This window comes from Hemitrygon akajei, chromosome 4, assembly GCF_048418815.1.
Source record: "Hemitrygon akajei chromosome 4, sHemAka1.3, whole genome shotgun sequence".
Classification (NCBI taxonomy): Eukaryota; Metazoa; Chordata; class Chondrichthyes; order Myliobatiformes; family Dasyatidae; genus Hemitrygon; species Hemitrygon akajei.
The window spans coordinates 134,727,369-134,754,493 of record NC_133127.1 but is presented as its reverse complement, the minus strand read 5'-3'; the positions used below and the strand labels follow the sequence as shown (position 1 = coordinate 134,754,493).

The 27,125-nt window shown below is 41.7% G+C and overlaps 1 protein-coding gene across 1 annotated transcript in view; it reads left to right on the top strand.

Moving 5' to 3' along the window:
* The window catches only part of naalad2 (N-acetylated alpha-linked acidic dipeptidase 2), a 112,697-nt gene extending 92,499 nt beyond the window's left edge, over nucleotides 1-20,198 (top strand). Inside the window, exons 15-19 of the mRNA XM_073043352.1 lie at nucleotides 3,868-3,958; nucleotides 7,302-7,566; nucleotides 10,463-10,544; nucleotides 11,809-11,901; nucleotides 17,825-20,198. Coding sequence (XP_072899453.1) covers nucleotides 3,868-3,958; nucleotides 7,302-7,566; nucleotides 10,463-10,544; nucleotides 11,809-11,901; nucleotides 17,825-18,011 — 718 coding nt within the window. The 3' untranslated portion in view covers nucleotides 18,012-20,198. The remainder of the gene's footprint in view (nucleotides 1-3,867; nucleotides 3,959-7,301; nucleotides 7,567-10,462; nucleotides 10,545-11,808; nucleotides 11,902-17,824) is intronic.
* Nucleotides 20,199-27,125: the final 6,927 nt, after the last annotated feature.

Sequence of the window (27,125 nt, the reverse complement as noted above, 5' to 3'; positions counted from 1 at the left end):
GCACCCAACTAACAGAAGGAGACCATGCACAAGATTTGATCCTGATTTAGCACTGTCAGTGCTAATGGAACTGCCTATTGTCATGGACCCCAACCTTGCGAATGGCTGATAAATGCTCAGTCACCTAGCATGAATTTAAGCTAGATTGACCTATCGAAGTGGAGGTGGCTTGTGGCTGCAGAGATCGATTGTTTTGGCATAGGAGGTGCTGGACTTAAACACACAAGCAATTGAAGCTTTTACAATGGAAGAGAGGAGGAGGGTGCCATCTAGCTGCAGGCATCTGGAAATCTTCAGAGTGAGAGGAATCATCATTCAGGTCAATGTAAGGAGTACACTGGGGGTGGGGAGGGTGATGAATGAAGTTTTGCAAACAGATCAGCATTCATAAATGTGGTTAGGATTAGTTAAGGAACCCCTAAGTTAATGCATCTTTAAATGTTACCAGTTGCATCACTACCTGGAACAAAGATTTATGCATCACATCTCCATCAGTGACCTATCAAATTGCTGAAAGGACGTAGACCTAACAATTTCACACACTTGTAAGTACTCCAAACCTCAAATCAGTATCCCAGCCTGCAAATAATCAACCCATCACCTAAACACATTGTGGGACGTCAATACACTTTGCTCTTTCTTGCCAAGAGCTGGGGACCCAAGTGACCATTGCCTGCAGAAAAGAGATCCTGATCATCATTGGAAATCCAAAGACTGACCATATTGGGAATATAAGAATATATTCTCTATTGAGAACCTAAGAGGCAGTAATATACTTACATTAATCATTTGTCTCATACCACAGTTTTCACATAAACTCCACACTACGTCACTTGCAAAGACTACTAGGCAGCAAATCATATCTGATTTAGGAATGAATGTGAGCCAGCTTTACGATCTGTGACTGTTTTAACATCAATACATTCAGGACAATGTGATATTCAAATACAAGAAACTCAAAACAGCTGTTGTGATTCTGGATTTGAGTACAGCTGACATTGGTAGAGATTATCCATAATGAACTGGACAAATCTGTTAACAAAATACAATTGAGGGTTGTGGTGAGAGTACTGAAAAAGAAAACAAAACACCGTAGGAAAACAAGTGAAGGAAAGCAACAGGCAAACATCAGCACGACTTACAGCCGTTTACAGTGTTACGAGGAGTAGGAAAAGATAATCACAAAAGAAATCGAAACTGTAAGGAAAGGAAACCTGCACTGGGTATCAATTTCAACATGATTCCATTTTTATCAAGAGGCATTATGGACAGCATTAAAACAGATAATATTTTTTATTTGGAGATAGAGTGTGGAAAAGTCCTTTTTGGCCCAGTGAGCCCCACTGCCCAGCAACCCACCTAAGCCTAATTAGGCTAATCAGAGGACAGTTTACAATGACACATTAACCTACTAACTGGTACATCTTTGGCATGTGGGAAGAAACCAAAGTATCCAGAGGAAGCCCATGCGCTTAGGAGAATGGCATATAAACTTCTTACAGGCAGCATCGAAATCAAACTCTAAACTCCAGCACCCTGAGATGCAATATTGCTGTGCTAATTGCTATGCTTTTGTGGTTTGTAAATGGCAGCCTTGATTAAGGGCTCTTAGTTTGATTTTCATTATGATACAGGAAGAGGAAAAATATGTTACATATTCCAAACAGAACAATATGGACTCTAAAGACAGAGGCTCACTTGGCCAGCACAAGCAAGTCAACAGTGATGAAGCAAATAGCACGAGACAGTGACAAATCTCCAGGAACAAACAGATGACTTCCGTCCCAGGGTTTAAGATGATATGACAGACCATAGTGCACATTCCAAACTATAAGCTTCAAGATTTCCTAAGACTATATCCATTCATTGACTCCCAAGTCATTTTGCAATTGACTGCTATTTTCACAACATTTTGAAAGCTTTAGTCTTCATAGAGCCGAGCCAAATGATCACATATATCCCCACATTGATGTCTTTTTGCTGGAGTTTTGCATCTTGGAAGTTTAATGCTGCATCCGTAATGCTTACATTATACATTTTGATATCATCAGAGGACTTCTAAACCTGGCTTTTCATCCCCTAATCTAATTTATTTGTAAATAGATTTTAATGGTTGTGACTCCACTACCACTCATTATAGGATATTAGTAGCCATATCCTGCTGATGTAATGTCATAACTGTTCTCCCTCTCTCCTCCATCACATTCAAGTTTAACTGATCTGGTCAAAATCCTAAGCTCCCAATTGCTCCCTCTCTAATTATTATCTTCAAGTAGTTTATTAACCACAGACATATGGCTAACAGATTTCCCTCAATATTACATAGCAATGTTTGATTCAAGAGAATTTTGAAGATGCATCTCACTATAATCTTCTAATATCCTCATCTAATTTCTTCAGAATCTGGGACTGAAAACATCCTGTCCATTATGATTTACTACTCTTTCATAAATTGTTTTTGTTTTCACTGATATATTTAGCTTGCATTAATTCCAGTGAGGCTGCTTCCTGCTTGTTCACCTCAGAATGACTGAGATACTGTTCATTCCCTGTTGTAGTCTGACGGAAGGTGAAGTCTTTTGGAGTAGAGAATGCCAGCAGACACTTTGTTTCAGTGCAGCATTGTGCTTGCAGGCTGTGAAATGTAATATCTGTCCCCTGCACATACTTAAATGCAGCAATAAAGATATTAATGGAAATCTTTAAAAATATTGCTCTTGCAGTTCTAACTTTATTCTTCACCTGCAGCAGTGGCAGCTTTACGTTCAATATCTCCAAGAGCACTGTTGTACTGTAGCAGAATATCCTAGAGCTGAGAAATATGAATGGAAAGTGCTTCCTAACCCCCCCCCCCCCCACAGGATAACTACCTGCACATTACATCACAATGTTGCTTATTTTAGAACTTATTTATGTACTGTACCCAGTAACTTTGCTATATTTTACATTGAATACAATCATATTAGGATCACTTTGTAAACATTTAATCATTGTTAGCCTGTTATTTTAAACCCCCTTTCATGCTAAATCTAATATGGAGACATAAAAGATGCTGGAATTTGGAGCAAGGTAAAAAAACAACTGCTAGATGAATTCAGTGAGTCAAGCAGCAGTTATAGGCAAGGGGATGATCACCATTTTGGGTCGAGACCCTACATCAGAACTGAGAACGTAGAGGCCAGTAGGTGAAAGGAAGGAGCGAATCAGGCTGCTAGGCAATAGATGAAGTCAAGGGGGGAAAGGGTAGACCAGTTTCAGGTGTGTATCTTGTTTTTGGAGAAGATTTTTCATTTCTGTATTGCCTTGTGTGGATCAGCTGCTGCTAGTGACATTATAGCTCCTGGCCAGAATGGAAATGATTGGATAACTCTCCTGCTGGTTGTGCTTGGTGACCACACTGCTAAAAATAACTTGGATTGATTTGACCTGGATATTTTGCTTTATACTTCCTGTTTGAACAGGAGGATGCAATAATTAATTAGCTTCTATCTTCCACAGCAGTCTTTCACCTTGTCAGTTACTGTTAATGAACTCTTAATCAGAAGCTAACAAGATGTGTAATCAATAAAGTCGTTGATGAAATTTGATATTTCTACACTGTGCCATGATTATTTACCTTAAAAACAGTGTCTTTTTTCTTTTAAAATATCTTGTTTGCTAGTTTAAACAGTGAGATGAAGTACCACAGACTTGAAGTGAGGTTGATTCAATATTTGGTTCACAAGAGTGTTTCCTACTAGAAAGTTATAGAATATAGCATATGAATTCTGCATTGAATACATTGCAAATTTGGGCATTTTTTTTATGGGGATCTTGTAAGATGTGTTTATTCATGTTACAGTTGTTCTAATTTGTTAACGTGCATAGGATAAGAAAACTAGGATCAGGCAGTGACTTTGAAGCTTTCTTTCACCGACTTGGCATTACATCTGGCCGTGTGCGATACACAAAAAACAGAGTGAGTATGTGAAATTGTGAAATACAGACTGAGAGTTTTGTTCCGTTTTACGTGAGTGTTTAATATTTGTGGTTCAGAGTGAAAATCTGTTCGATTACGAATATGAAACCTGATTGAGGCCAGTGCAAACCTAATGATTTGGATGACTTTGATACCAGAATTTAACCCATATTTGGTTGGTTTCAAGTTGCAGAGAGTATGGCAGAGGGATGCATAAGATGGGGAATATCTATAATGGAGTGTGGCTAGGGATACCGTGATGAAAAGCTGTTGATGAATCTGCTGGTTGATGAGGGCACCTAGAGAGGTGGGAAACACAAGCAAAAGCTATGGCATGCAGAGATGTAGGAAATGCCCAGCAGGTCAGGTATGTTAGCAGAAAGAAAACCAAGTCTGTATTACACAGAGAGAACCAGATTTAATATCACTGGCATAGGTCGTGAAATGTTAACTTTGCAGCAGCAGTACAATGCATAAGTAAAGAAAAAACTGAGTTACAGTAAGAATGTATATATTAAACAGTTAAAGAAGGTAGAACAAAAAAAAACAAATTAAAAAAAAGTAGTGAAGTAGTGTTCACAGGTTCAATTATCATTTAGAAATTGGATGGCAAAGGGGAAGAAGCTGTTTCTGAATTGCTGAGTGTGTACCTTCAGGCTTCTGTATCTCCTACCTGATGGTAACAGTGAGAAGAGGGTGTGTCCTGGGTGGTGGGAGTCCTCAATGATGGACACTGCCTTTTTCAAATCCAGTCAGTTTTCATGCAAAGTCCAAATTACCTGATTTTTTTCCCCAATAACTTCCCACCTCTTCATCCGTTCTGACCTTGCCCTGTCACTAATATTCCCGTTGCCCTTTCTGTCTCTTCCCCATTCTCTTGACATGATAAAACAAGACAGTTTTCTTAGTTTTCCAGTTCTGACAAAGGGTCTTTGACCTGAAATATTAACACTGTTTCTCTTTCCCTTTGCCTGGCCCGTTGAGTGTTTCCAGCATTTGTTTGTTGTCTAGCAACTCCAGATTTTTTGATCTTTCACATATATGTTTGGTCTTGAGCCTGGTCAGAGTATTACTATTCTTCTCTGAGGTAACAGAGTAGTTAGATAGAAGTTGTTATTTTGCATGTATTTTCTAAAAATAGAATCTATACATCAGTTTTGCAGTATGGCCTGTGAAATTGGAGATACAGCTGCTTTATATCCTGGGCTCCATCTGCACTGCCCATTGCATCGAGCTTCGTGTTTGGATATCATTGCTTCCTGATCCTCCTCCATTGAGACGTGGGGTATAGCAGAGCATCCCTTGATTTTCAGCAACACTTTTTTGGTCGATGAAATGCCACCAGAATTTGCTTTCATTTTGAAACCCTGGCCTTTATTACAAAGTTCCACACCAGATGACTTTCCACTATTTTATTTTAAGGAGCACACTCACAGTGATAGTGTTTCTGCCTATGCAAACCATTATATGGACAAAAATTGACCAGCTAATTTAGTTTTCTGATACAATCAACTGGGAGAGGTGCAGCCTTCATCCGTAATGCATTTTGGAAGGACAAACCAGAAGACTGTGTACAGGGTTAATGGTTGGTTACTTAAGAGTGTGGATGAACAAAGGGACCTTGGGGTTCAAATCCATACATCCCTCAAGGTCGCTGCACAGGTTGATAGGGTAGTTAAGAAGGCCTATGGGATGCCAGGCTTCATTAATAGGGGGATTGAGTTCAAGAGTAGAGAGGTCATGTTGCAACTCTACAAATCTCTGGTGAGACCACACTTAGAGTATTGTGTTCAGTTCTGGTCACCTCATTATAGGAAGAATGTGGAAGCTATGGAAAGGGTGCAGAGGAGATTTACCAGGATGTTGCCTGGATTGGAGAACAAGTCATATGAAGTAAGGTTAGCAGAGCTGGGACTTTTCTCTTTGGAGTGTAGAAGGATGAGAGGAGACTTGATAGAAGTCTACAAGATTATGAGAGGCATAGATAGGGTGGATAGCCAGTACCTGTTTCCCAGGGCACAAATAGCAAACACCAGAGGGCTTATGTATAAAGTGAAGGGAGGGAAGTTTAGTGGAGACATCAGGGGTAAGTTTTTTTTACACAGAGGGTTGTGGTGGTGGTGGAGGCTAAAACATTAAGGGTATTTAAGAGCCTCTTGGCCAGGCACATGGATGAAAGAAAAATAGAGGGTTATGGGGTAGTGTGGGTTTAGTACTTTTTAAAGGAATATATGGGTCGGCAAAACATCGAGGACTGAAGGGCCTGTACTGTGCTGTAGTATTCTAGTGTCTAGTAAATTGACAATTTACATTTATAGTTCAGGATAGCTGAGTATGGGGATAAATTTGGTTGTAAAGTGCTCCTCAGAATGGGTTTCCATTTATTACTGAGTGGTTTCCATTCATTGTGTTGCTGCAACTTTTTTACCTCAAGATCCTGATCCACTGGAGCCCACTTACTGTTTAGTTTTATTTGATATCCATTCTGCCATGCACGAGTTTACATCTTCTATTCTCACCTCTGTCTTTTCATTTTCATCATTTTCTGTGCTAATCATTTGAAACCCTGCTGGTTTTGTTGGCTGTGTAAGTCTAGGGAAGACACACTCCAGTCTCACTAGACCTGTGAGATTAAGATGGCTCTCCCACCCCAAAGCCAGGTTTGTGTGGATGCTGTGTAATTTGCCACCCTGTTACAACTCAGTGCCAAGAAATAACAGACAGCACACTGCATACAATTAAAGGAATTATATTTATGAATCTTTACTTGATTAAAGGGTTAGTAAAGAAAAGAAAGAAAAAAAACAAAAAGGGTCCAATATAATTAAACAGTCAAAAGTACACAAGTTGGAGCTCAACTCTTCCCAAAATTCATATTCACCTTTGCTCAGTTGACTACAGCACCTTGCTTCATCGAATCACGGTGCCCCACCCGGTCGAATCCTACAACTGGCTCTCTCCAGTGTCTTCCCACTTCATCTCCCACCGAACAAAGGACCCAGTTCACATTCCAAAGCATCCATTATTTCTAACCATAACCCAAACACTGCTTCTACAGAAAGACCTTTCCCAGGGTTTTACACATTTAACCACCAATTTACAGAAGAGGGGGAGAATAAATTAATTTTTGCTGATCTTTAGCAGATATAAAATGGTCCTGAGACAATAAGTTGACCCTCACTCCTTGTTGCTGCTCCTGCACAATAGCTAAATTTTCTGTATTTATTTGTCACAAAACTTTGCAAGTGTGAATTGATGATGAATTCCAGGCAAATGTCTTTCATAATGAACTTTACTGTCACTAACATTGGTTAACAGGCTTGGATATTCTTGTCTTTTGCAGAAAATTGACAAATACAGCAATTACCCAATGTATCATACTGTGTATGAAACATTTGAGTTGGTGGAACAGTTCTATGACCCATCCTTTAGAAAACTGCTTACGGTGGCCCAGATAAGAGGAGGATTAGTTTACGAGATAGCGGACTCTACCATCATACCTTTTGACTGCAGGGATTATGCTGATGCTTTGAATGAATATGCAAAAGTAATTTATGAGCAAGCAAAGCAGAATCAAATGCTGCTTGACAAGTATCATGTTGTCTTCGGTGAGTATAGACAACCTGTGTTGCAGGAGAGTCACGTTCCTTGGAAATGGTCCATATCATGGTTTTGTGTTATGAGATGCTGCCTCGTCTGCAAGTATCAGAATGCAAGTTCAAAAGAAATGGCTTAGTTACATTTTTCATATAAATTTCATTTGAGCAATTTTTTATTTCTTATTCCAGACATTTTGATAGTTATTTGTAAATTCTGAAAGGGCAAATTTGAATTGCCCAAACTGCTATAATATGTGGTTTGTTTGGCTGTATGTGGTTTGACTTACAGCTTTAAGATGGCGTTACCAAAGACGTGCGACAGCTTACTTGCGGTTCAAAAACAAAGGAATTTGATTAAAAACATTATCAGTAACACATATTTTGAAGTAAATTGTGGTAGACAATCACTGCAAACAATGAAGAGACAGCTGAGGGCAAGAGATGTGCCCTGCTGCTGTGCTGCAAAATTGACATACTTTGAATTGGAGCCGTGCTGGTTGGAGAGGACAGGACGGAGGAGTTCCGATAGCCGTACAACTTACCTGGGTGCGAGCACGGATCTCTCTTAAGTGCTAAGCTGATTTGGTGAGGTTGAGAATGGCTTCTTTGGCAGCAAAATCCAGGTCTGAAGTGAATCACTGTTTGGAGAATCTAAACACTGGCCCGGATAGACTGGAAAGACATGGTATTGAGAGTTGGATGAAGTTGGATCACTTTAAGTGCCAAGCTGAACTGGAGAGGTTGAGAATAGCTTCTCTGGCAGCAAATCTGGCTGGAGCAATTTGCCATGCTGGGGCCCAGTTCCTAGTGCAAGCTTCAGACAATTTAAACCCTGGCCCAGATAGTCAGGGGGCTCCTCTCTCCATGCCACTGCCCCTGGCTGCTGTACATCTTGTCTGTGAACTTTGTGGTGACTTGCCCTCACTAACACGATGAGCTGAATACCGAGGCTTTGGGCCTACTCTAAGCTGCTTCGAAGATTTGGATCTCAGGACTCAGTACGGTTCGGAATTCTGTTGCTTGCTTCTATTGCATGTGTGATTTGTTTCTTTTCTCTTTCTCTGTCTGCGGGTTGGTATTATTTCAGCTTCCTTGCTTTGTGACTGCCTGTAGGGCAAACAAATCTCAAGGTTGTATAATTTTTACAATTCGTTGATAATAAATTCACGTTGAATCTTGTATGTTTGTATGATGGAAAGTACTCTGTAAATGCACTCCTTACACGTGCATTCACTCACATGCAAACGTGGTCTTGTCATGCTGCTGTCGTTGCAGTGAGTGTACACACGTCAGTGTCTTACCCAGTATATTCTCATAATTAACCCATTGTTTTCTCTCTGCATTCAGAGTCAGACACCAAAGTTTATTTTAATTTCATTCTTTCTTTGTGCTTGATCGTTAAGTATGTGATTGCGTTGAACATTTTGCTGTTCTGTCTCTCACCAGTCTCATGGCATGTTAATGGATTTTGTGCAGTCCCAAGTATAGTGTATCTAATTTTCCTACATATTTGACACTATACCCAAATCATTTTTAATGTATACGTCGTGTTATTCTTTGGAAATTGAAGCACTGAGTTATTGGAAGCCTACTGATAATTGTAGTTTGGATTGTTAATGATGATTATTTGCATGTCATTTTATCACTTAACACACTTGTTAAATTGTTCCTTAATGCTATTAATAGTTGATATGCAGTGAATCATGTTGTAAATCATTAATGCATGAAATATGATCAAAGTTATTTTCAGTGAGCTGACATTTATTCATTGCTAATGAATAAATAAGGACAAAATAGCTTAACAGCTCCAGAGAAATTTGCCTCTTGGCTACCATTACTAAACCCATATGCAAGTATTAGCCACTGGTTGCATTCTCTGCTTGTCAAGAAAAAAATGGGTAAATATCAAAGTAAGCACAGTCAAAACATGCTTTTATGCTGACCGATTCTGAATTTCTCCTTTGATCTGTCTGAAAGATAACCGCAGAGCATCCACCTAAGGTAATAGTAGGACATTGCATCTTTATGATAATTTAAGATACTGAATTGTTACCCTAGTCCATTATAAATTATACCTCCACCCCAAAGATACGGACAATGTTTAATTACAGAATTACAGAAAGATTGTAGCTTGGGTGGAAGCTGTTTGATTGAATCTCTGCTATTTTATTTCCAATCAATTAAAATCTAATCACTTAAATGCTCTGCAGTATATCAAATGGATATTAAAAGAAGAAAATGTTAAGCGTACTTAACAGTTGGGTAGCATCTATGGAGAGAGGAGGTCAAGAGTTGACTTTTCAAATCATGCAAGATTATTGCCCTGAAACATGAACTGTTTTGATATTAAAATATTCTGATGTTATTGACCCTCACCATTGTTTCATTGTATATAGAACAGCGAATGCTATTAATATCATATGCATTGCTAAACACGAAAACAGATTTTTACTGTCCTGGCTGTCAAGAGACTCGAGAATTGAAATATTTGGATGTGTGCAAAGTTGCAGAAATTAGGTCCAGTAATAAAGTACACAGGAACACCGTTTAATGGACAAGTAAATTCTGAAAGGCAATGAATTGTAATTATTGTCAAACAACCTTTTGTGGCACTGAAAATTAACACTTGTTTTATTAATATAGGGTCTGGTTACTTTAAGCTTTCCTGCCAGAGATGTTAAAACAACAAAACATTTTATTATTCTATTTCTTTGCTCTATCTTATAATTATGCAAGTTTGATTCTATGTTAAAGTTAAATTAAGTTTTACTTGTAGAGTTTAACAGACACTAGCAACAATGAAAGTGATTTACTTCTATTTTCAATGAGGGCGAAGTTTTAAAATAATTTTCATTTAATTAAAAGTGCATTCCCTGAAATTAATTTAGTTGCAATTATATTTCAGACTCTTTGTTCTCTGCTGCACTTAACTTTACACGTGTTGCCATGGAGTTTCATGAACGATTAAAAATGATTGACACTAACAAGTGAGTATTAAACGGAATGAAGTTCAAGTTATCTTTTATCCCCTTTCTCTGTTATTGTTCCATCTCTTACCACATTTTCTTTATCCCCCTATTTTTCAATAAGGCAAACCCTGGATTCTGTCCGTTGTTCGACATTGGCCATCATCCATTGTGATTTAGTGGACAAACTGGAATGAGATCTTACACTCTTTCCATTGCGTGATAAAGCTCAAAAGAAAGCATAGTTCAGTATTGGCCCACTTTGGAGTTCCATGAGCTGAACCTGCAACTGTGAATGTATGAATTCATAGATATGAAGAGAGAATAAAAGCAAATGTTTGAATTTAATCAGGCCTGATGAATGAAGGTGATGGCTGATTACTGGAAGGAAGAGTATGCACAACAATTTATTGACCATTTTCAGTGATTGCCCTGATGAATGGTCTTGGCCTGAAGCATCGGCTGTTTATTCATTTCCATAGATGCTGCTTGACCTGCTGAGTTCCTCCAGCACTTTGTGTGGGTTGCTCTGGATTTCCAGCATCTGCAGAATTTCCTGTGTTATTGATCATTTCAGATAGGTTCTGGAGTTTAGACCTTGAAGTGAGAATTGTTCCACAACAACATTCACATAGGTGTGATTTAAAGCAGAGGTCCTATGTGTTCTTCTATTGTAAACATGGTTATCCTGACCACCAGGCTTACAGACTTCAGTTTCTCACTGACTTCACTCTTTTGAGTCCCACCCACCTGCCAATCTAGTATAAACACTCTCTGGTAGTAAAAGATATTGGTTCCCCCTTCTTTTCAAGTACAATTCATCCCTGTTGAACAGGGCATTTCTACCCCAGAAGAGTTCCCAATGATTTGAGAACCTGAATCCCTGCCCCTTTCACCAGCTCTTCAGTCACACATTCACTTGGCCTACCCTTCTATTCCTGAGCTAACTAGCCATAGCACCGTGAGTAATCCGGAGATCACCACTCTCAAGGTCCTGCATTTTAATTTCTTATCTAACTTTGTATACTCATTCTGCTGGATCTCATCTTGTGTTCTACCCGTGTCATTTGTACCAACATGCATAACTACCTCTGGCAGCTGTTCAGAGATATTCTTAACCCATAAGTGGGGAATTCAGATTTATCAGAAAGTCAGCATAGACACAATGGGTTGAGTGGCCTCCTAATTTACCCTGAAATATACTAAAATTATTATTTTAAAAAATTGAGACAAATTAAGTTTTCTTAATGATTGTAATTTGTCACTTTGTGAATGTCTTTAACAGCCCCCTAGTGGCACGAATGTTAAATGACCAGTTGATGCTGTTGGAAAGATCCTTCATTCATCCTCTGGGATTACCAGGAAGACCCTTCTACAGGTAGGTACTGTGAGCCTTTATTGATGGCCCCATTATCTGGTTCTTTTCATCACACTCATCTGCTGTACAAATAACTCCTAAATTCATAGGAAGTTTAGTCAGTCACTATGTTCCCCTTGTTGCTTTTCAGCTTGTTAAAATCACTTGAATTATTTGCTTAATCTAGTACTTAGTCAACTTAATGGATCTTTGTTTTTAAAGTTATATTTTTCTTTAATGACCTCAACTAACCAAAATGGATGAATAATGCGTTTAGCTTCATAGGAGAATAGCCGGAGCTGTTTATGGGAAATTCTAAATAGGCTCATATCTTACTATGAATAAAGGTGGAGACCATGACAGTAATTAGTTGACCACATATGGTGACAAGGTGAGATGAGATGATTATGTGATTTCTCAATCAAATTTTGTGATGATATTGCTACAATTTACTAGCTAATTTGATGTACATAGTTTGTATTTATTCACTAACTACTCTACTTTTCTGGAGTAATTCCTGGCTCCTTGGAAATGTTCCTGCTGTTTGTTTCCTCTGTTCTTTGAGCAGACTCGATTTTCTGAACAAACTGAATTTGTAGAAATTTAAAAAACATGGAAAACGTACGGCACAATACAGGCCCTTCGGCCCACAGTGCTGTGCTGAACATATACTTACTTTAGAAATTACTTAGGGTTACCCATAGCCGTCTAGTCTTCTAAGCTCCATGTACCTGTCCAGGAGACTCTTAAAAGACCCTTTCGCATCTGCCTCCATCACCGTTGCCGGCAGCCCATTCCATGCACTCACCACTGACATCTCTATTGTACCTACTTCCAAGCACCTTAAAACTGTGCCCTCTCGTGTTAGCTGTTTCAATCCTGGGAAAAAGCCTCTGACTATCCACACGATCAGTGCCTCTCATCATCTTATAAACCTCTATCAGGTCACCTCTCATCCTCCGCCACTCCGAGGAGAAAATGCCAAGTTCACTCAACCTATTCTCTTAAGGCATGGTCCCCAATCCAGGCAACATCCTTGTAAATCTCCTCTGCACCCTTTCTATAGTTTCCACATCCTTCCTGTATTGAGGTGACCAGAACTGGGCACAGCTGTGGTCAGCTGTTTGCTGTGAATAGTAATCTTTCTCCATCTCGAACTCGGTAGCCAATAGAATGCTGTCAATGCTCTATAACTGGCTTGGTTTTAGTGCTACTGAGAGTTGCTGAAAAATGTGAGACAAGGGCGCAGGAAGATGCAATAGCCAGCCAGTCTAGAACAAAAATCTGCCTATTTAAATTGATTGATTTTAAAAGTGTTAGTTTTATGTAGTATGTATATTTAAATAGAACGCAAGAAAATGGAGACAAATGGTCCTCAGGCCTGCCCCACATTCAATATGATCAAGGCTAATCTATGCTGGCCTCAACTCTTTTTCTGTACCGGTTCCCAATAAATTTTAATTCCTTGGTCTTTCAAATACTTCTGCCTTAAAAAAAATTCAATGATTTGGTCTCCTTGACTCCCAGGGCAGAGAATTCCAGAGATTCACTATCCTCTGAATCTCATTAAGAAATTTCTATGCAACTCATACCAGCCCCTTTGTTCGTTCTCTCCCCTTGTTAGTGACCTATTAGTGAAAACTACTGTATTTCTGAAGTGTAACCTCTCCAGTCAGCCAGCTTTTTGCGCTATGTTCCTCAGTACTATATTCCAAGCCCAATTTTATGTTCTTGACCCAAACCACTTCCACTTCCCATGGTCAGATTCCTGTCGTCAGCCATGATCTGCCACCTCTTGCACACAGCTCACCTCTGACAGGGTGATCTTCTGACAATAAAGCTCAACAATAAAAAAAACCCTTTGCGTGCTTGAAAACACAAAAGCAAAGGGAATTAAGAAAAAGGACAAGATGGAAACTGCACAAAGGCAGAAAAGTCCCTGAGTAAATAAAGGAAGTCAAAGCAAAAATAGTAGAGGGAACAGGAGTACAAGCAGATTATAAAGGATGAACTTGCAGGCTCTCCCATGCCACTTCTGGTCACGTTTGATGTTACGGGCTGTCACTGTCACTTCACTTCTAAGGTTCAACTCTTTGATCTGTAGTTGGACCAAGGCTCTGACAAACTGGAATTAAACATCAAGATGATGTTTAGATTGATAGGAACACCTTCCACCAATTTGCTGAGTAGATTTACTGGGCAAAAATGGCCAATTTGAATTGTACTGCTCTTGAATATCTGAACAGTTTTCCAAATTGTGAGAGGTAACAAAACTGGAATTTTGATGGATTCATAGCTAGTTCTGGAGCACGAGTTTTCCATTAACCAAGGATAGGCCACAAGATGGAGGAGCAGAATTAGGCCATTGCCCATCAAGTCTTTTCTGCCATTTCATCATGGCTGATCCAATTTTTCCCTCAGCCCCAATCTCCTGCCTTCTCCCCAAATCCCTTCATGTCTTGACCAATCAAGAATCTATCAACCTCTGCCTTAAACATACATAAAGACTTGGCCTCTACCACTGCCTATGGCAAAGAATCACACAGATTTACCCCTCAGTTACATCTGGTAATTGGCCCTCCCTTCCTTACAGGATAAAGAAAATATAGGCAAATGGATTAGGGAAGCAAGCAGGCAAAAGACGGTGTGGAAGAGAGTGGTAGTCGATTGGATGTAGGGGTGTTAAGTGGAAGCTGCTGCTCTGTTATCAAGACATGGTTAAAAACCTGACAGAGGAGCACCAGACTCCAATGATGATGGCAATGATTCATCTGGCCCATGAAATGTAATGTGGTTAGTTTTCTTATTTCTATATGCATCCGTCCACTTGGGTGTAGAGCAAGTATGGGGAAGAATGCTTACCTGTAAATGAATAATCTAAAATTATGTTCTTTTGAGTTAATTGATTGGAAAACTGTGTGAACTCTCATGGGTTTTATGATCACACCTGTTGAACCCTTGGACCCACCTCATTCATTAATTCCAGCCTAAGGAATTCCTTAGGTGCTGCAAAACAATCCAATCATTTCAAAACAACATACAAAACACTGGAGGAACTCAGCAGGCCAGGCAGCATCTGTGGAAAAGAGTACACAGTTGACTCTTCAGGCCAAGACTTTTCATCAGAACTGGAAGCAGAGATGAAAAGTCAAAAGTATGAAGGTGGGGGGGAGGGAAGGAAGTAGTACAAGGGTGAGGGTGAAGTAAAGAGCTGGGAAGTTGATTGGTGAAAGAGATAAAGGACTGGAAAAGGAGGGATCTGATAGAAGAGGACAGAAGACCATGGAAGGGGAGGAGGAGGAGCACCAGAGGGAGGTGATGGGTAGGTAAGGAGATAAGGTGAGAGAGGGAATCAGGAATGGGGAATTTTGAAGGGAGGGGCAATTACTAGATGTTCGAGAAATCAATGTTCATACCATCAGGTTGGAAACTACCCAGACAGAATACAATGTGAACTCTTGCAGTGACTGTTTACTCTTTTTCCATAGATGCTGCCTGGTCCGCTGAAATTCTCCAGCATTTTCTATGTGTTGCTTTAGATTTTCAGCATCTGCAGATTTTCTCGTGTTTGTATTCCAATTATGTCAAATATTCTTGCAATATCCACAAACAGCATTCTTTGCTTCACTGACCATTACCAGACCAATCATCAGTCCAGGTAAGTGAAGATCATAGGTAGAAGCATCAACGCGTGACTTCTCCTCTGCAGAAATGAGCAAAAGGAGATAAAGCTCCAGTTTACACCCATCTTTTCTCTCCACACTGCTACAGAGCTGGGTGGATGTTAAACAGCAAAAGAAACTGTTTTTCTTATGCTTAAGAAGTGTTGATGTATTTTGCAGGATCATTGTCAAATAAAAAGTAACATTTAGGCATGAACGGAAATGGCAGGGCAGGTGATCGAAGGCTTGGTTCAAGTTAATTTGCAACTGTGTCCTAATACCGAGAGAGGATGGGGAGATTTATGGAAGGAATCCCAGAGTACAGGACATACAGCAGAAAGAGAAGCCGTCAGTTGTGATAAACATATACAGTGCTTGCGCTCATCCATGGTCAGTGAGCAGTAATTTGGAAGTTTGGTTGGTCACCGTGCTTGGCAAATTGTTTGCAGACATTTTGACTGCAATCGAGAAGCCATCAGAAGTGCGCAATTGAGGCTGCTGTCTCCTCACAATGACTGCTTATATGCACACCTGGGGTCCAAATGGATATTGATTAGATGTTGGCTGGTTCAAAACACTGTATACAGTTTAGCAGCAGAAATTCTGATTGGTTAACTTCAAGGGAGGTTCATTGGAAGTGTTTGCTTTGCTGTCCACAAGCTCATACACTCCCACCGACATTCTGAGATGACACCCTCCACTGCGCACTGATGGCTTCTCACTTGGAGCCAATATGTCTGCAATCATTTTACTAAACTAAACGATCAACCAAACTTCTACTAGCCAGCTCGAGTTAGTTGCAGAGATGAGTAAACCTTGCGGAACAAGAAGCTCGAACACCCTGACACCCTGACCTTCTCAATCTGGCCCGGCCCTTAAATTGACAAAACCTCAGGTTGTTGGTTGCTCTTGGCCACAGACCGTGCTGCTTCAATATGCTCTCAGGCTCGGGCCTTGTCGCTTTGCTGCAGCCTGTACTCAACCGTTCCAATTTGGCCTGGTGCTTGAATCGGCCAAGCTTCAGGTCCTTCCTCACTCTTGGGCCCCACTGTCTCGACTCAGTTCTGCTGTATCGAATCGTGTCCAAGTCTGCTTCAGTAATGGTCAAACATTGGCTCATTCCCTGCTCTTAGTTCCAGGCCCCACCATCTTGATTCGGGCCATATACGCCCTGCCGCAACTGTCCAGCACCATTGAGACTTGAGTTCACATTGCAAAAATGCCAGGTCATACGGGCATTTCAAAAGCTCAAATTCGAAAAGGAAGTTACAGGCTATCGATTGCAGTGTTTGTAACCAATAAAAAGTGTGATTAATACGGTAATTTAGTTTTGTTTGCTACCAGCTGTGCTTCACCAGCGCTATTTTAAACATTTCTTTATGATATTCATTAATCCTGAACAATGATTAACTGATCCCCTGGTAGTGAGTAACAGATTAATTCTCAAATCAAGATCAACCAAACTGTCTTCATCCCTGATCTATATTACTCATAGCGTAAACTCAAATGATGAAATTCAGATGTGCTATCACTCTTAGAATACTGTAATGTTGAAAGCTGGAAGCTGATGATGCATTTCTTACACTAGAAGCGCAATGGACCAGTTGATTGATCTTTACTTGACAATTATTATTTAATAGCACAATATAAAATTCATAATCTATCATTTAAGATTTTCAAAATTATCAGTTCACATTAGGAATGTAACTCGAATCATTTGAAAGAGTAGATGTAAATATAGGCTTAACTAAATTGCAAATGAATTCAGGAATACATTTTGCAGCGAATACAAGAACTAAGGCTGGAGCCTGAGTTGATTGAATATATTCAATATATAATGGCTACATTTTTAAAGTATATGAAATTTGAGAGTTATGGGGAGTGATTAGGAAAAGTAAGGCCAGGTGTGATCAGATTTACAGTTGTTTTGGATGGGGAAGGCTTAAAGCTCCAATGACTTACTCTTGCTCCTAATTCTTTTGTTCAAACCCACGGGTCTCCATTGTTCTCATTAATGCATCTCTACTTTTCGAGGAATAATGTCCTAGTTTTACCTGGTGCTGTTGGTATGGATATTTTCAACAACAACTTTGTTGCTACAAGTATATTTTTAAAAAAGATTTAATTTATGTAAACTTTAAATCCAGGTTGTTGTGTTTTGGTAGTTTAATTCTGTTAACTTGGAACATTAACTAAGCACCACTAATGTATGTCAAATTCTGACAATGCTATTTGATGGATGTGGCATTTGATTTTTTTTAAACATTTCTTTTCTCTCATAGGCATATCATTTATGCTCCTAGTGCCCACAATAAGTATGCAGGAATACCCTTTCCAGGAATCTATGATGCACTCTTTGACATAGCATATGTTCCAGATCAATATAAAGCCTGGCAGGAAGTGAAAAAGCAGATTGCTATTGCGTCCTTTACAGTGCAGGCTTCGGCTGAGACATTAAAGCAAATGTAATTTAATTGGTTTTATGACTGATGGATGGTATTCAAAACAAAGTTTTTCACTGTGTTTCAGTGCACAAGACAAGAACAATTTACTTTGAGATGCTGTGGAAAAGAAATTAGAAATGGAGCTAAAGATGTATCATTAAGCCCATCCTATCTTGATTAACCATTTCAGAATATAAGGAAATCAAATAAAGCTATCTTTCACACAAAACCAATTATTTGTTCATCGTTCTCTATAATGTACTCTCAGACGTGCTAATTATTATGTTCTGTTTTAGTTGAATCATATTAAAAGCTAATCTTTGTACACAACAGGATAATTCAGGCTAAATATGTTGATGTAAATGTACAATGTACTGTGTATGTTAATCAAAATGGCTTCTTTGGTTTGCTAGAGTAGGAATGCTTTTATGTTTGATAAGTGTTTTCTCTCGCAGTTGTTTAGCTTTGGACTTGCTGATATGGGGATTGTATTTATTTGTTAACCAAAGGGGAATGTTATTTTGTCTTGTGAGGCTGGGAGCTTGGGGGTTTCGCGGTCTTTTCAGGGGAGGCAGGAAGGAGACGCCGAGGAAGGTGAACGTGCACTGCACTGCTCGGTCGACCACCGGGGGTGGTCCCAGGTGCGAGGACGTGGAGGTCGGAGGAAAGTGACGAGGGGTCGAATGGTTCGATGGTTGAGCTCCAATATTGTGCACTAAACTGACTGAACTTTGATAAGTTGGCGCCTTTTACTTTATTTTCTTTTCCTTCATATATATTGCATTGCATAGTACTCTTTTAGTTTTAGTAAAATCTTTAAAGTGTATTGCATAACAGTATCTGGTGTGAGTTTGATATTGTGTGTGTATGCACGGCATAAACTTGATTCTCACGGCACCTGCGTGTACGGGAGGTGGGGTTGGTGAGTGGCTGGATCTCCTTTTCCCCCAGACATATACAGCCTGTTGGGTAAGTGTTACATAAATATAAACTGCAAATTGCAATCAGTATTCAAATGCCAGAATTGTGAACATCCAACTGTTTAAAATAGCAGCAACTCTGAAACTTGTTAATAATATCGATTTTATGTTTAAATTCAGTTCAATATATCCAGCTGACCTTGCACCGTAACTATCAGAATGTTTGCTGCTGCTATTTCTCTCCGTGCCTTGTGGTGCGTCGGGCAGCAACCTTGCTGTTTCTTTAGCATTTTATCTGTTTTCTTTCATGAAGCCGAGTGGCTAGCTGGACGCTCTACCCAGCATGGATGGAAAGCGTGCAAGGAGCCAGCCAGATTCTAACCTAGGGCCAGTCACCTCATCCCGGCTGAGGTCATTACACCACCAGCAATATCAGAATGTTTATAGCCTCAATACTATGTACAACTTTTAATTATTTAATCACGTTGCTGTAAAACTCAGAAATCCAGAGTTTGACCTTCTCTAGATTAATTGTATGTTTAAATATATTCCTCATTTACATAAAAATTGGCATTTCATTCAAATTGTGAAGTTTGACTAGTATATTTTGATGAATTTTTACTGTCAATCATTAAATGTGATACTTGGGTTTGGTAAAATTCATTTGGTTGGTGATATGCATAAAATATAGCTTATAGATTTCACACCCTGATGGTCTTTATTGTCGCCGGTGATTTTAACCACGCGAACCTTAAAGTCAGTGCTCCCCAAATTTCGTCAGTATGTGGACTTTGCAACGGGGTGGGGGGGTGGGGGAGGAACATGTTGGACCTGGTTTACACAAACATCCCCGACGCGTACCGGGCAGAGCCCCGCCCCCACCTCGGTTACTCAGACCACATCTCTGTTATGCTAATCCCAGCATACAGACCGCTCGTCAGACGCTCCAGACCAGTTCAGAAGCAGGTGAAAACCTGGCCAGCAGGAGCCATCTCTGCTCTGCAAGACTGCTTTGAGCACACTGACTGCACATGTTCAGGAAGGCTGCAACCAATGGCAACTCTACCAACTTAGAGGAGTACACGGCATCAGTGACCAGCTACATCAGCAAGTGCATTGATGATGTTACTCTGTCCAAGACCATCACTATACGTGCCAACCAGAAGCCATGGATGACCACGGAGGTGTGTGCGCTGCTGAGGTCCCGCGACTCCGCCTTCAGAGCAGGCGACAAGGCAGCTTTAACAACAGCAAGGGCCAAACTGTCCCGAGCCATCAGAGGGGCAAAGCGTGCACATGCCCAGCTAATCCACAGCCACTTCCAGGATAGTGGCGACACGCGGCGCATGTGGAAGGGCATCCAGGACATCAATTACAGGACAACATCACCTGACTGTGCGGGTGATGCCTCCCTCCCAGATGCGCTGAATAACTTCTACGCCTGATTTGAGGCAGAAAATGATGTGGCGGTGAGGAAGTCAAATGACCAGGTGCTGTGTCTCACTGTGGCCGATGTGAGAAGAACCCTGTGCAGTGTCAACCCATGGAAGGCTGCTGGACCAGACAACATTCCTGGTAGAGTGCTCAGAGGATGTGCAGACCAGCTAGCAGATGTCAGTGAGAACATCTTTAAATTCTCCCTGATCAGCGCCACTGTTCCAACGTGCTTCAAGGCCGCCACCATCGTCCCTGTGCCAAAGAAGTCTTCAGTGTCCTGCCTAAATGACTACCATCCTGTTGCACTTATATCCATCATCATGAATTGTTTTGAGAGGCTCATCATGAGGCATATCAAGACCCTGCTGTCCCCCTCACTGGACCCCCTGCAGTTTGCATTCTGTCCCAACCGCTCAACGGATGATGCCATTTCCACCACCCTCCACCTGGCCCTAACCCACCTGGACAAAAAAGACACATACGTTCGGATGCTGTTCATAGACTTCAGTTCAGCATTCAACACAATCATCCCTCAGAAACTGATTGGAAAGCTGAGCCTACTGGGCCTGAACTGCAACTGGATCCTAGACTTCCTGACTGGGAGACCTCAGTCAGTCCGGATCGGGAGCAGCATCTCCAACACCATTACACTGAGCATGGGGACTCCCCAGGGCTGTGTGCTCAGTCCACTGCTGTTCACTCTGCTGACCCATGACTGTGCTGCAACACACAGCTCAAACCACATCATCAAGTTTGCCGATGATAAGACTGTGGTGGGTCTCATCAGCAAGAATGATGAGTCAGCTTACAGAGAGGAGGTGCAGCAGCTAACAGACTGGTGCAGAGCCAACAACCTGTCTCTTAATGTGAACAAAACAAAAGAGATGGTTACACGAGTGAATCTGCAGATGCCGGAAATAAATAAAAACACAAAATGCTGGCAGAACTCAGCAGGCCAGACAGCATCAATGGGAGGAGGTAGTGATGATGTTTCGGGCCGAAACCCAATGGTTGTTGACTTCAGGAGGGCACGGAGCGACCACTCCCCGTTGAACATCGGCTCCACGGTAGAGATAATAAAGAGCACTAAATTTCTTGGTGTTCACCTGACAGAGAATCTCACCTGGTCCCTCAACACCAGCTACATAGCAAAGAAAGTCCAGCAGCTTCTCTACTTTCTGCAAAGGCTGAGGAAAGTCCATCTCCCACCCCCTATCCTCATCACATTCTACAGGGGTTGTATTGAGAGCATCCTGAGCAGCTGCATCACCGTCTGGTTCGGAAATTGCACCATCTCGGATCGCAAGACTCTGCAGCGGATAGTGAGGTCAGCTGAGAAGATAATCGGGGTCTCTCTTCCCACCATCATGAACATTTACACTACACAGACGTACAAAAAAGCTGGATGAACTCAGCAGGTCGGCAGCATCCGTTGAAAGAAGCAGTCAACGTTTTGGGTCAAGATCCTTTGTCAGGGCTAAAGAAGGAGGGAGCAGGGGCCCTATAAAGAAGGTGGGGGGAGGGTGGAAAACCAGTCAGAGGAAAGATCAAGGGGTGGGGGAGGGGATAGGCAGGAGAGGTGAAGAAGGAATGTAAGGGGAAAGCACTATGTCTAATAGAAGAAGGCAGAGTCATGAGAGGTGATAGGCAGCTAGAAGAGGAGACAGTGAAGGTGGGATGGGGGAAGGGAGAGGGAGGGAATTACCGGAAGTTGGCGAAGTTGATGTTCATCCAGCTTTTTTGTACGTCTTGGGATGCTGCCCGACCTGCTGAGTTCATCCAGTTTTTTTGTACGTCTTGATTTGACTGCAGCATCTGCAGTGTACTTTGTAGTTACACTACACACTGCATCCGCAAAGGAAACAGCATTATGAAGGACCCCAAGCACCCCTCATTCAATCTCTTCTCCCTCCTGCCGTCTGGGAAAAGGCACCGAAGCATTCGGGCTCTCACGACCAGACTGTGTAACAGTTTCTTTCCCCAGGCTATCAGACTCCTCAATACCCAGAGCCTGGACTGACACCTTGCCCTATTGTCCTGTTTATTATTTATTGTATTGCCTGCACTGTTTTTGTGCACTTTACGCAGTCCTGTGTAGGTCTGTAGCCTAGTGTAGCTTTCTCTTTTTTAACGTAGTTCAGACTAATTTTTGTACTTTGTCATGTAACACCATGGTCCTGAAAAACGTCTCATTTTTACTATGTACTGTACCAGCAGTTACGTTCGAAATGACAATAAAAGTGACGACTTGACTCAAGGTGTCTTAATTGCATCATTTCAGTAGATATTCAAGATAAAAACAATTACTAAAAATACTCAACAGGCAGCATTTGTGGAGGAACAATTGAAGTTTCAGGGTCAATGACCTTTCATCAGAACTGGAAATGTGAGAAAACCTGTTTTAAGAAGGGAAGGGATAGGAAAAGCTGAATCTGGGGAGACCAAAGTTGTCCAGGTGACACAATGCTTTCAGATGAAGGTAGATATTCAGAGAGGCAAAATATGTATTTTAAAAAAAACATGCTGGAATTGTGGGACAACAAATCAGGCATCATCTCTAGACATAGTGTTACAGTTGGATGACTTTACAACTGAGCCAGGCAATTCTAATACAGTACTGGCAGGTAAGTTTTGTTATTTCCTCAGCGGTTTGAACAGGGCATGACTGCACAAGCACATGGAAGTCAGCCAGTGAGAAGAGTTTAAAAAGACAGATTCATACAGCGGGTGTCGGAGTAGAGGGAGGCAGAGTAGGAAGGCTTTGGATCAACAGGGCTTTGGTGATAAAGGGTTGAGGTGAGGTAGGTTATCTGTGTAGATTACAGACAAAGTATGTGTGTGAGGCCAGTTTTCTGTGCTCTATGTCAGATGTGGGAAGTCCGGGAGACTCCCAGCCTCCTGGATGGCCACACCTGTGCTAAGTGTGTTGAGCTGCAGCTCCTTAGGGACTGTGTTAGGGAACTGCAGATGCAGCTCGACGACCTTCGTCTGGTCAGGGAGAGTGAGGAGGTGACAGAGAGGAGCTATAGGCAAGTAGTCACACCAGGGCCTGGGGACAGATAAGTGGGCAACAGGAGAGGGAAGGACAAGAAGCAGATGCTAGAGAGTACCCCAGTGGCTGTCCCCCTTAACAATAAGTACTCCTGTTTGACTACTGTTGGGGGAAGATGGCCTATCAGGGGGAAGCAGCAGTGGTCATGCCTCTGGCACAGAGTCTGGCCCTGTAGCTCAGAAGGTAGGAAAAGGAAGAGGAAGGCAGCAGTGATAGGGAACTCTATAGTTAGGGGGTCAGATAGGCGACTGTGGATGCAGGAAAGAAACGCGGATGGTAGTTTGCCTCCCAGGTGCCAGGGTACGGGATATTTCTGATCACGTCCACGATAACTTTACATGGGAAGAACAACCAGAGGTCATGGTACACATAGGTACGGAATGGCAGGATGTCCTGAAAACAGACTACAGGGAGTTAGGAAAGAAGTTGAGAAGCAGGACCACAAAGGTAGTAATCTCGGGATTACTGCCTGTGCCATGTGACAGTGGATATAGGAATAGATTGAGGTGGTGGATAAATGGATGGCTGAAGGATTGGAGCAGGGGGGCAGGGATTCAGATTTCTGGATCATTGGGACCTCTTTTTGGGCAGGTGTGACCTGTACAGAAAGGACGGGTTGCACTTGATTCCCAAGGCAGGGACATGCTCAGACTGATGGCTTGAGATGTGTTTATTTTAATGTGAGGAGTGTTATGAACAAAGAAGATGAGCTTAGAGCGTGGATCAGCACTTGGAGCTATGATGTAGTGGCCATTACAGAGACTTGGATGGTGCAGGGGCAGGAATAGCTACTTCATGTGCCAGGCTTTAGACATTTCAGAAAGGACAGGGAAGGAGGCAAAAGAGGTGGAGGCATAGCACTGTTGATCGGGGATAGTGTCACAGCTGCGGAAAAGGGGTAAGTCATGGAGGGGTTGTCCATGGAGTCTCTGTGGGTGGAAGTTAGGAAAAGGAAGGGGTCAATAACTCTACTGCGTGTTTTTTTTTAGTAATAGTGTTACGTACCCCGTAACTGGGTCACTTACCAGCAAAGATAGAGAGGTCCGTTGAAGTCTGATGGTACTATTTTTAACAGTCTTTATTTATAAAAGGGCACAAAAATAAGATTAATGCAAAGATTCAGATAATATATGTTGTCAATACTCAATCTAAAAGCGCGGGTATAATAATAATAATCAATAAGAAATAAGCTCTATCGTTGTCTAGGGGATAATGTATTGTCGGATGGAAATATAAAGTTCACTCAGTTCATGCAGGCTGCAGCCTTTGGGTTTAAGAGAGACGGTTTTAAACTTGCCCGGGTCTTTTATGATGTCAATCCATTGAGTCGGGTGAGTTGGTTCCCCGTTATTAGTTCAAAGTCTTTTTCTGTGGTATCAGCCACCGGTCCCCAGGCAAGGGAACCGAACGCACGTGGCTTCCTTCAAATGGCTTCCCGCTATTCCGGGATCGCTAGCGTGTCTTCTGGTGCGTCTCAGGGGGCTGTTCCTACAGCCCCTCTTTTATCCTGACTTGCAGGGTTGTAGATGTCAATCAGGTTGGGGGATGATGCAATCTCTCCCCTTCACGCAGCCCACTTTTGCCCGAAGGCGGTCACGTAGCAAAGGATCACAGTCCACAAATGTGTCTCCAAGAGACAATGGATATGTCTCGTGACTTTACATCGCTGGGGAACGAGGCATTTTTGCACGTCTCTCTCTCATTTCCTGGGTCCTCTGACCCAACCCAACAGTGCTCTTGCAATTCTCACAAAGGAGTGGGCTGCGGGTATAACAATAGGGACATCGAGAAGCAGATATGGAGACAGATTCTGCAAAGGTGTAATAATAACAGGGTTCTTGTGGTGGGAGATTTTAATTTCCCAAATATTCATTGACATCTCCCTAGAGTGAGGGGTGTAGATGGGGTGGAGTTTGTAAGGTGTGTTCAGGAAGGTTTCTTGACACAATATGTAGATAAGCCTACAAAAGATGAGGCTGCACTTGATCTGGTATTGGGAAATGGACCAGGTCAGGTGTCAGGTCTCTCAGTGGGAGAGCATTTTGGAGATAGTGATCATGATTCTATCTCCTTTACCATAGATTGGAGAGGGATAGGAACAGACAAGTTAAGGGAATGTTTAAGTGGAGTAAGGGGAAACAATGAGGCTATCAGACAGGAACTTGGAAGCATAACTTGGAAACAGATGTTCTCAGGGAAATGTACAGAAGAAATGTGCATCGGTACGTTCCAATGAGACGGAAAGGATGGTAGGCTACAGGAACCGTGGTGGACAAAGGCTGTTGTAAATCTAGTTGAGAAGAAGAGCTTACAAAAGATTCAAAAAACTGGGTAATGATAGAGATCTAGAAAATTATAAGGCTAGCAGGAAGGAGCTTAAGAATAAAATTAGGAGAGCCAGAAGGGGCCACGAGAAGGCCTTGGCTGACAGAATTAAGGAAAACCCCAAGGCTTTCTACAAGTATGTGAAGAGCAAGAGGATAAGACATGAGAGAATAGGACCAATCAAGTGTGACAGTGGAAAAGTGTGTATGGAACCGGAAGAGATAGCAGAGGTACTTAATGAATACTTTGCTTCAGTATGCACTACGGAAAAGGATCCTGGCAATTGTAGGGATGACTTGCAGCGGACTGAAAAGCGTGAGCATGCAGATATTAAGGAAGAGAATGTGCTGGAGCTTTCGGAAAGCATCAAGTTGGATAAGTCACCGGGACCAGACGGGATGTACCCTAGGCTAATGTGGGAAGCAAGGGAGGAGATTGCTGAGCCTCTGGTGATGATCTTTGCATCATCAATGAGAATGGGAGACGTTCCGGCAGATTGGAGAGTTGCAGATATTGTTCTCTTATTCAAGAAAGGGAGTAGAGATAGCCCAATAAATTATAGACCAGTGAGTCTTACTTCAGTGGTTGGTAAGTTGATGGAGAAGATCCTGAGAGGCAGGATTTATGAACAGTTGGAGAGGCATAATATGATTAGGAATAGTCAGCATGGTCAGCATGGCTTTGTCAAAGGCAGGTCGTGCCTTACGAGCCTGATTGAATTTTTTGAGGATGTGACTAAGCACATTGATGAAGGTAGAGCCGTAGATGTAGTGTATATGGACTTCAGCAAAGCATTTGATAAGGTGCCCCATGCAAGGCTTATGGAGAAAGTAAGGAGGCATGGGATCTGAGGCAACATTGCTTTGTGGATCCAGAACTGGCTTGCCCACAGAATGCAAAGAGTGGTTGTAGATGGGTCGTATACTGCATGGAGGTCGGTGACCAGTGGTGTGCACCTGGGATCTGTTCTGGGACCCCTACTCTTTGTGATTTTTATAAATGACCTGGATGAGGAAGTGGAGGGATGTCAGAGGTTACAGCGGGACATTGATGGGATGCAAAACTGGACTGAGAAGTGGCAGATGGAGTTCAACCCAGAGAAGTGTGAGGTGGTTCAGTTTGGTAGGTCAAATATGGCAGAATGTAGCATTAATGGTAAGACTCTTGGCTGGCAATCCATCTCAAACTATCAGATTTCCCACCATATCATACGCTACAACCAGATCTCCCCAGTGTCTTCTCTCTTCATCTCCTCTCAAGTAAAGGCCGAAGACCAACCTTACTGCCCCTCACCAAGAAAACCTTCTGCTAATTGGATGGTACACATTCTACTTAATCCCTTATCTACAAAAATAACTCAAATAGGCTGAAAGTAGAACAGACTGCTAAATGAAATATTTGCAGC